General features: G+C 38.5%; 2 protein-coding genes across 3 annotated transcripts; one reads left to right on the top strand and one right to left on the bottom strand.

Annotated features, from left to right (window-relative positions):
- Positions 1-628: 628 nt before the first annotated feature.
- LOC107988692 (uncharacterized) lies at positions 629-11029 on the bottom strand. Of its 2 annotated transcripts, XM_025056066.1 has the most exons (3): positions 10825-11029; positions 9369-10237; positions 629-2382 (listed from the first exon to the last, which is right to left on the bottom strand). In XM_025056066.1, exons 2-3 carry the CDS (start codon positions 10227-10229, stop codon positions 1216-1218), a joined length of 2028 nt encoding a protein of 675 aa, XP_024911834.1. In that variant the 5' UTR covers positions 10230-10237; positions 10825-11029; the 3' UTR covers positions 629-1215. The 2 variants fall into 2 exon arrangements, with proteins under 2 accessions (XP_024911834.1, XP_016888589.1); XM_017033100.2 differs by lacking the exons at positions 9369-10237; positions 10825-11029 and adding an exon at positions 4051-4189 and having other exon boundaries at positions 629-3284.
- On the top strand, positions 4887-7444 carry LOC103379860 (uncharacterized). The gene is made up of 4 exons (XM_008311557.3): positions 4887-4965; positions 5525-5580; positions 5728-6230; positions 6317-7444. The coding sequence occupies exons 2-4, from the start codon at positions 5558-5560 to the stop codon at positions 6814-6816; spliced, it is 1026 nt and encodes a 341-aa protein (XP_008309779.1). The 5' UTR covers positions 4887-4965; positions 5525-5557; the 3' UTR covers positions 6817-7444.
- Positions 11030-11033: the final 4 nt, after the last annotated feature.

Raw genomic sequence — 11033 nt, 5'->3', positions numbered from 1 at the left:
GAATATAAAAGCGGACATACCAAACTCTATGTGCAAAAAAAACATACAATTTGTTAATGCAGCTCTGACATTACACGGTGAATACATAAATGCCTTGTTTAGCCGCCATACATTCACTCATTAAAAGTAACCTTTGTGCTGTTTTCCGCTGCCTGAGTAAGAGGACGTTTCGCTGACAGCAAAAGTGGGCTGCGTCTGAATTTTGTACTCATATGTGACCCATATCTGAAACTTTAAAATCTGATTTAATCAAATCAGACTCGGGGTACATTCATATGGGCTCTAAATGTGATAAATGTATATGTTTTTATCTATGTAGTCCAGATGGTGGCAGCAGGGAGTGTGTCTGCTTGAAGCTCTTTACTTTTCCAAACACATAAATGATAATAAAGGGATACTGAATTGACGGAAGTTCTGACAGCGTATTCCTCGCTTACGTTTTCATACAGGTCAAAGAAATCACTCATAGAAATCAACTTATTTTGAGTGTCATTTCTTGTTGTCGTTTTATCTATGTCAAACAATGATCATACTTGGTGTGTTGACCCTTTAGTAAAAACAATTATCAGAAGCTCATCAGAATCCCCTCATGAAATGAGGGGATTCATCACAGGTATCACAACACTTCTTTTGTGATATTGTCATCTTTATTTAATTTACAATCGACGATCATGCAATCTCATTGAATATAAAGACGACAAATACAAATGCAGGTGATCAACTTCAACAGGACACTAAGACATACGGTACATCTACAAGCAGTACTTGACTACTTGCAAATACTGTATATGATAGGGTTCAATATTATAGACCCTGCATTGGAGTTTCAACACATAACCGTAAAAACATTAATTTGTCCTTTTTACAAAGCTGTAAAATTTCACTTATTATCGTTATGTAAACTAATTGCAGGTCTTGGTAAAAACAAACAACAACAAAAAAAACTAACACCCAGTGTGGTTATATTAATATTTGATTAATATTGGTGTAATACTGCTCTGTGCAGATGATTTGTGTGTAATATGATATTTGTTAAATTAAAGACAATTAAACATTAAACAATGTCGAACATAAATTTCACTTAAGAAATGGAAATGGACACAGGTGGCATGGGTTAAAATAAAGACTATGCACACACTTTTGAGTACATCAGCACCCACAGCTCCATTTCTGTGGATTAACAAAAATAAGAAGTAGATGGGAAGTAAACAGCATTTAGTAATAATTACTCTCATCTTCAGCATACACAGACTGAACCATTTCTTTCATTTCTTTTATTTTCTGAACTTGCTGGGGTTCATCAGCAGGTAGAATGGCTTTGAGTTGACCCTCTATTTTCGCAATTCTGTTGTTGCTCATTCTCTCATAGTCCGCCTTGTTCTTCAGGACCAGCTGCCGAATGTCGTTTTGAGCATCCTTGCAGGAGGTTTGAAGTTCCAGACGTTCTGGGAGAAAGTCTGGACTGTTTGGATCCATGGTCATAAGCCTGCTCAGGCTGCTCATTCTATCCATCAGATACTTGTTGGAGACCTGAGTGTAGGTGGATGATATCATGTTGACCAGGTTGGAGATGTTTGAGGCTTGAAAGGGCTGAGTGTAAATGAGGTCTTTTGTAAAAAGCTTTTCACTGTAGGTGAGGACCTTGGCTTTATCAGATGTGAGGGCAAAATTATGTAGTGTTTTGTGGAGGCTGATTGAGATGATGTTGGAAACCATCTGAAAGAAGAGGACCATCTTATTCCACTGCTCTTTCACCTCACCCATGGCTTGCAGACCTTTGACCAGCATTTTGATGGTTGTATCAAACTCAATCTGTTTGACGTTGCAGTTTTGCATTTCTATGAGGATATCATTCAGCTCCTTCTCTTTTGCTGCCATGTTCTCCAAACGCTTCTCATGTAACTGTCGGGCGTATCTGAGTTGTTCAGTGCTCTGCTCTATGCGTAAGTGTGCATTCTCAATTTCCATCTGACTTGCAGATTTGGGTCCAGAACTTTCTTTCTCCACCTTGTGTTTCATTGGAGTTTGAGGAGTAAGAGCTGGGGAGTTAAGTGTTTTTTTACTCACAGTGTCAAAACGGACTGCATCAGTGGTCAACTTTTTGATACGCTCTACAAGTTTTAGAGTTTCCTTTTTTTTCCATTTCTTTTCTGGGGTATGCATTCCCAGCTCTTTACAGATGTTGATACCCAGATCACAGATGGCAAGAGCCTCCACGCAAAGTTTACCCTTTGAAAGTGTGTCCAGTTCACCACGAATTCTAATGAATTCATTCAGTTCAACTTGCGTCTTAATTATTCGTTTCTGTGAATCATACAGATTTTTCCAATCAATGTCATTTCCAATCACATACTGACTTAGATTGTTTGCGTGATTTAAAATCTGTGTAGACTTGGAACAAGCAGATATTTCTGCGGGCAAATCCACATCCTCATCATTTCTATCTACTGTCTCACTCTTCCTATTTTGTCCAAACCTACCCCTGGTCAAAATAGAGAGAGTTCCATTCATTATTTCTGTCACAGCATTTGTTAGCCCTTCAACAAAGTTCATGCCAATGATTGACCATCCAGAGGGAATAGAATTCATGGCTTTTTTGTATGTCTCCTTTGATTCTTCCAGCTCCTTTGCCATGGCATCCATTAGTTTTTTGGCCTGTTCTTTTTCAGTTTTTGCACTTGCCTCTCTCATTTTTAAAGATTTTAAATTCCTTTGAGCATTTTCTAGCTCAGTACCATAAAACAACTTTGCATTGATACAGGCTTCCAACAACTCCCCTATCAAATTGATGACATCTAAATACTTCTTTTCAACATTTTCTGCCAGATTCTTACAATCATCAGCAATGGAGCGAATGTTTTCCAGTTGACTTGGCAGGAGTTTTTCAATCACGTTATCAGGAGCATTGAAAATAATCTGGACAGATTTTTTTATATAATCTGGGATTACTGAAGTGTGAAGGCGGATTCTATCCATGCTCTTGTGAGCCTCGTTGAATGCGTTCCATCCAGAGTTACAGACTTGCATGAGGCAGGCCCTGAAGGATTCTGGGTATTTAATGTATTTAAAGGTCTTTCTTTCAGAATTCTTGTCTATTATAGAGAAGTCAGTACCAGAGGAGATGAAGACAAGTTCACCCAAGATGGCAATAGATAGAGGAGCAGGTGTCAGATACTCCTCCCAGTTGGCATCAGGCTGCATCAGCATCACTGTGGTTTCCCTCATCTCTGCTGCAGTGGTGAGACTTTGGGTGGTCTCAGCGATATTTGAGGCCATGATGAATACTGTTGAAAATAAATATGTATAAAATAATTAGTTTTGAATTTAAATAAAGCAGCGATCTCCCGTTGTACTTCGCATTTCGGGGACACTCAGCGTCCTCGCAAGGGTTTTGCATCTTGTCCGAGAATCAAAGTACGATGAAAAGTACTCAGGAGTACAGGAGCACTCACAAAGAGCAAATTAACTCCAAGACCGAGACCGAGAAAGAAAAATGAAGAGCTAAAATTGTTTTCTTCAGAACAGTACGATTGCAGCCGGATTGCAGCGTCAACACTTTCAAAATAAAAGACTGCACCGCTTTCATTTTAATTTGGGAACTTCCCACATTCGCGGGAGTCAATCTCGAGCGAAACCGGGTGAAATTGCAGTCGATTCCGTGATAAGACCAAGACGTTGAAAGTATGGTCTCGACCCCAACACCAGTCTCGAGTGCTACGTCACTAACATCTGTGTTTGAGTCCGAGGCAACTGCAATATCCTTTTCTGTGGGAATCGTTATGAGGAATTACCAGCCTGTTTATTTCAACAATGTGAACTGTCAACAATTTAACATTTTCAGTTCAATCACCACAAAACAACGTACGTTCTGCGTACACAGTTCAGTCAACGGACGTCACAGGTTGCACAATATTTCAAAGAGACCTCCGGTAAAATATGCAGGATTTTTTTTTAGGTTGCACAATATTTCAAAGAGACCTCAGGATTTTTTTAATCTATAGTACTATATACTGAATCTACGTCAACAATGACTTTTTTGTTTTTATTTACCTGGGTTGTGAGTCTTCCTTTCCGTGTCACAAGAACCGGGAGCCAGTCGAGGACTATGTGAGTAGTGATGAGGCAGGGAGGTTTTATCCCCCTCTGGTGGTCAACGGGGAGGGACCCTCCCCTCTCCGACTGATAAGAAACGACCAGCTTCTCTGAAATCACGTGGTACATACTTTTTTTCTTTAGCCCAAACTAAAAACTCTGGTTACGCCTTGGTTACTTTATAACCGCCACGTGATTTCTGAGAAACTGTTGGACATTCAAGAAGCACTCAGGCTTCACTCTTTTACTTTCGATTTTTAATGTCACGTTTCACTTGGTGTCGTTGCTACATAGCCTACTAAGGCTGTTTTATCTTGTTTAATAAAGACAATATGCCATTAGTCAGGCTCAATCGAAGTTTGGGAGGTTTAAACCCCTGGTTCATGTGCTTTTTTCAGTGCAATAAATCCCTCAAATTAGACTGCAAATATACAAATAGCAATGATTACCTGTCACAAAAAAAAAATAAAAAAAAATCCAAAGACTTTTTGTGTTGGCGTCTTCTTAATTACCAAGACATCGGACACTAGATGTAATGGACAAATCTGTAAATTAAGTGAGAACAAAAATCATATTACAGTTAGTCATTCATTCACCTTCTAATGCCTTATCCTGTGCACATTCACCCAGGAGATGGACACAGTCATAGACAGACAACGGTTGCGGTCCCTCCCTGCAGTTTCCCAGTTAAACAAAGTGACATAAAAAGACAATTCAACAATTCACATTCTCATTCATTCTAACCCAATGTAGAATACACTAACGTGCTGTCATGTTAAGACAGCCTCCTTCAGAACAGTTTAAAATCAGTGCTCCCCTCCCCTCCCACTTGCTCTCATTCCTTCACGGACCCAGGAAAGGCTGGAAACACTGGTAAGAAACCTTGACTAAAACAATCTCTGTTCAGGTGCATTGTATTGAAAGTGTAACCGATTTTTATTTCTACAAATTCACGCTTAAATGTGTTGAATATGACTTCACCTTTAATAGAAAGACATCTTAAAGTGAACCACGGAATCTAAATCCACGATCTGATCTCTCACCAAAAGAGGGAGACAGAGTTTTACATTTTTTGATTTTGTGGTTACATAAAACATACTGTAGAGTACAACACATTATAAATGATAATAGTATTTAATTTTAGAAAAATGTTATCAATCTCCACCTTAGGTACCTTTATGACACCTTTGTGTAAGCAGCATTTTAAATCTCGATGATGGTCTGGATCATCAGCAAAGGCAAAAAAACAAAAAAAACAAAAAAAAAAACAAATGACTTTTTTATGTAATTTATATGATACAAAAATTTAAACTACTGCCTTATGTCGAAGATGAGTGATAATGAAGAACAGACTGAAATCTATGTGGTTTTAAAAAATGTCAATACCAGATATTAATATAATAATTGGTATTTTCTCCTGGTTCTCTTGCAGTTAACAACTATCTAAGTTTAATCTGCTGTGTTCATGGATCTGGCCACATTTAACACGTAAGAGTTTAAGCTTTTCATATATTTGTACAGCTTCAGTCTACTACAAAGACCACAGTCATACACAGTATGTTTGGTGTCATTTTTTAAATCCAACAACTCTTAGCAAATATTTCTTTCTAAAGTGAAACCTCTTCTAACACCCAGGTTGGAGCCACAGTACCGTCTGCAGTTAAAGGATCTGGTCCAGGCTGTGAGTGGTCCACTGACAAATGGACTGTGCTCCTTTCACAAAGTGTCAGAGATGCTTCTCAGTGTAGACGGAGACATTATCCAGCCTGAATCCCAAGTTTATCATGACATCAGAAAACTTATTCAGGATGTAAATGATCAGATGGAAAAGTCACAGCAGATAGCATCAAGTAGACTTCAGGACGTTGACAGAGAGACAGAACGTCTGACTGTAGACCTTCTCAGCTTTACCAATTTGAAAACACAAAGAGAGAGTGAGTTAAAGAACATGGAAAAGCAGCTGCAGACACACAAATTCTCTTTACAACATTACCGTCAAGCTCTCGAGACAGAAAAAGGGTATTTGAAGGAAGCAGAAGAAAAACGAGATGAGATGATGAGACGAAAACAAGGAGGAGAAGTAATGACTGGTGTAGGTGGTGGTCTGTTAGTCATCCCTATTTTTGGTTGGATTATTGGTGAGTAAACACATCTTTCAGTCTTTCTTTTTGACAATGTGCACTGGAATCAAAATTTGCAATTCATTCATGTGTGTTTGTTTCAGGTGGAACTCTGCTTGGTGTTGGTATAAATGAGATGAATCAGGCCTCTGAAGCTGTGACCAAGGCTGAAGACGTGGTGAGAAACTCTGAGTCTCAGGTCGGGCTTTACCTGAACAAAGTTTCGGAGTCCCAGGCTGCGATTCACAAAACTGAGGGTGACATTCAAAAGGCGAATGAAAATATTCAAACCTCAGAAAACCAATTACAACGGGTTTCCCAGACCAGGAACTCCATTGCCTACGTTCAAGAAAAGATTAGATGTGCTGTGACTCAGCTGGACCAGTTGTGTGCTGTGGCAGAACTACAGACCCGGTATCTGATCATGGTGGAGCCTTTGATGAAGGTGATGGAGGAGATGACAACAGCACTGGGTCAGATCAGTGGAGGAGACCTGCTGCACAGGGAAGGCATACTGTACTTAATGAACAACATAAAGCGTAACCATGAAAAACACATGGCACGTCAGATTAAATGTATCACAGTTGAAGACAATTATTATTAAAAGTTTTCACTCTGTCAAAGCTGTTGCTCTGCTTGTAAAAATAAAAGTTTGCCCATCAAAATAAAAGATTAACAAAGATTGTGGCGTTGAAGACAACACATTCGTCTTACTGTTTAATTTTAGTACTCCTTTCTATGACATCAGACAACGTCACTCATAGAAAGTGTATATGTTTGTCATAAAGGTAGCCGTGAATGACATTAGTGATCTGCCATAATAATGAACAAACATCAGAACACTGAATGGGCAATTTACATCACTGGTTTCAAAAGACATGAACTCATTACTTTAGTAGTTATTTATTTTTAGATTTGTAGATAATGACACTAGGGATGTTGTCATGTACCGTATTACATACATTGTAGTCTAAAGGCAAAAGAACAAGAAACAGTGATACAAAGAGAGGAACTGGTTAAACACATTCATCATTTTATCACCCAGATACAGTAAATTGTTCTTGTATCTACCAGACTGTTCACAAGAGAAGCTTCTAAGTACTATTAAAAATTATAAATTGTGATATAAGCATGGACATTATACTTTCACTATATGAGTGTGGATTTTAAAACTATGCAACCTCTAATCTACAGTGCTAAAATGAATAACATTGGATTACTTTAAATTGTAAAGAAAACAAACAAAGACATATACAGTACAGGACATCATCAATGTCCCTGTGGTCTATAGTCAAATGGCACTTTTATTTTCAGAAGGCCACACATATACAAACAGAATACATATATATAATAATTAAGATTAATGTAGTCAGAAAAAAAAACAGTGATACAAAGAGAGGAACTGGTCAAACATCATTTTATCGCCCATATACAGTTAATTCTAAGTACTATTAAAGATCACAAATTGTGATATAAGCATGGACATTATGCTGTAAAGAAAACTTTTTTTCTCTCTCTCATTAACCACCTAACTGCTAGCTTTCACAAACAAAGACATATACAGTACAGGACATCATCAATGTCCCTGTGGTCTATAGTAAAATGGCACTTTTGTTTCAGAAGATCACACACATATACAAACAGAATGCATATATATAATACCTCTATCATGAGCATTATTGTAACCAATCACATCTTGATTATCAACTAAAAGGTTGCTACTAACACAAGCTTAGCATAATTGAAAGTAATAAGGTTGTTAACAGGTTTGCTTCTTAGTTTCAGAAATATAAAATGCATATTTTATGGCTACACTTGATCAAATTAATTAAACAATGTCGAACATAAATTTCACTTAAGAAATGGAAATGGACACAGGTGGCATGGGTTAAAAGAAAGACTATGCACACACTTTTGAGTACATCAGCACCCACAGCTCCATTTCTGTGGATTAACAAAAATAAGAAGTAGATGGGAAGTAAACAGCATTTAGTAATAATTACTCTCATCTTCAGCATACACAGACTGAACCATTTCTTTCATTTCTTTTATTTTCTGAACTTGCTGGGGTTCATCAGCAGGTAGAATGGCTTTGAGTTGACCCTCTATTTTCGCAATTCTGTTGTTGCTCATTCTCTCATAGTCCGCCTTGTTCTTCAGGACCAGCTGCCGAATGTCGTTTTGAGCATCCTTGCAGGAGGTTTGAAGTTCCAGACGTTCTGGGAGAAAGTCTGGACTGTTTGGATCCATGGTCATAAGCCTGCTCAGGCTGCTCATTCTATCCATCAGATACTTGTTGGAGACCTGAGTGTAGGTGGATGATATCATGTTGACCAGGTTGGAGATGTTTGAGGCTTGAAAGGGCTGAGTGTAAATGAGGTCTTTTGTAAAAAGCTTTTCACTGTAGGTGAGGACCTTGGCTTTATCAGATGTGAGGGCAAAATTATGTAGTGTTTTGTGGAGGCTGATTGAGATGATGTTGGAAACCATCTGAAAGAAGAGGACCATCTTATTCCACTGCTCTTTCACCTCACCCATGGCTTGCAGACCTTTGACCAGCATTTTGATGGTTGTATCAAACTCAATCTGTTTGACGTTGCAGTTTTGCATTTCTATGAGGATATCATTCAGCTCCTTCTCTTTTGCTGCCATGTTCTCCAAACGCTTCTCATGTAACTGTCGGGCGTATCTGAGTTGTTCAGTGCTCTGCTCTATGCGTAAGTGTGCATTCTCAATTTCCATCTGACTTGCAGATTTGGGTCCAGAACTTTCTTTCTCCACCTTGTGTTTCATTGGAGTTTGAGGAGTAAGAGCTGGGGAGTTAAGTGTTTTTTTACTCACAGTGTCAAAACGGACTGCATCAGTGGTCAACTTTTTGATACGCTCTACAAGTTTTAGAGTTTCCTTTTTTTTCCATTTCTTTTCTGGGGTATGCATTCCCAGCTCTTTACAGATGTTGATACCCAGATCACAGATGGCAAGAGCCTCCACGCAAAGTTTACCCTTTGAAAGTGTGTCCAGTTCACCACGAATTCTAATGAATTCATTCAGTTCAACTTGCGTCTTAATTATTCGTTTCTGTGAATCATACAGATTTTTCCAATCAATGTCATTTCCAATCACATACTGACTTAGATTGTTTGCGTGATTTAAAATCTGTGTAGACTTGGAACAAGCAGATATCTGTGAGGCCTCATCAACATCCTCTTCACTATTTTTTGGTCTTATTACTGAAGAGAGAGTTCCATTCATTCTTCCTACCACAGCATTTGTTAGCCCTTCAACAAAGTTCATGCCAATGATTGACCATCCAGAGGGAATAGAGTTCATGGCTTTTTTGTATGTCTCCTTTGATTCTTCCAGCTCCTTTGCCATGGCATCCATTAGTTTTTTGGCCTGTTCTTTTTCAGTTTTTGCACTTGCCTCTCTCATTTTTAAAGATTTTAAATTCCTTTGAGCATTTTCTAGCTCAGTACCATAAAACAACTTTGCATTGATACAGGCTTCCAACAACTCCCCTATCAAATTGATGACATCTAAATACTTCTTTTCAACATTTTCTGCCAGATTCTTACAATCATCAGCAATGGAGCGAATGTTTTCCAGTTGACTTGGCAGGAGTTTTTCAATCACGTTATCAGGAGCATTGAAAATAATCTGGACAGATTTTTTTATATAATCTGGGATTACTGAAGTGTGAAGGCGGATTCTATCCATGCTCTTGTGAGCCTCGTTGAATGCGTTCCATCCAGAGTTACAGACTTGCATGAGGCAGGCCCTGAAGGATTCTGGGTATTTAATGTATTTAAAGGTCTTTCTTTCAGAATTCTTGTCTATTATAGAGAAGTCAGTACCAGAGGAGATGAAGACAAGTTCACCCAAGATGGCAATAGATAGAGGAGCAGGTGTCAGATACTCCTCCCAGTTGGCATCAGGCTGCATCAGCATCACTGTGGTTTCCCTCATCTCTGCTGCAGTGGTGAGACTTTGGGTGGTCTCAGCGATATTTGAGGCCATGATGAATACTGTTGAAAATCAAAGATTTAAACACATTTAATGATTCTATATTTTTAATGCATTTTTCTTCAACAGTTACAACAGTCTTTACAAGAGCTTCCTTTTTTGGACAAATCCTTTCCAAATCCTGAGAGATAAGTCCCGGCTCTCCTAAAAGAGGCGGTATTCCCAACACTAGTGTAACTGAACCATCAAGATGGTTGCGATGATTCGTTCAAAGACCGCTCGGAAACTACGGCTGTATTCAAACGCATCACACTGTTCACATCGAAAGCAACGGGACAAAGTAGTTGTTGTTTTGTTACGTTTCGTTAACTATTTTTTTTTATTAAATGACCTGGATGACTGAGAACCTACACAGAACTGTTGAATATAGGAAAGCCCTGTTGATTCAAAAGGTTTGATAATAACTGAAAAAATGCGGAAACGCACAAACAAAACAACCTATAAAATTATACTGCTTGGAAATCACGGAAAACTTTGAAAAATAAGATACTGAATACTCGGTCTTTTACTATTTTTTTAAACAATTGAATCGCTCTTTAGCTATATGAATATCTGCAACGAGTTCGAGGTAAACCCCCTCTGTTCCTACCTGCCCTTGAGTTGCACAGCTCCCGAGTCGAAGTGAAAACAATGGTGCAAGGTAAAGTGAACGTGTCTTTTTATACCGAACCTACGCTGTCCCTTCATATAACTCAAACAGCTTCTCAGAAATCACGTGATAATTTAGCTTTAAAAAAAGCGTATACATTTAACAGCCTCAGCCCCTCCCACACACACACATACCAATGTCGACCACGT

Source organism: Cynoglossus semilaevis, chromosome 6, assembly GCF_000523025.1.
Source record: "Cynoglossus semilaevis isolate Cse_v1.0 chromosome 6, Cse_v1.0, whole genome shotgun sequence".
NCBI lineage: Eukaryota > Metazoa > Chordata > Actinopteri > Pleuronectiformes > Cynoglossidae > Cynoglossus > Cynoglossus semilaevis.
The sequence above is the reverse complement of the archived record's forward strand: the minus strand, read 5'-3'. Positions and strand labels throughout refer to the sequence as shown.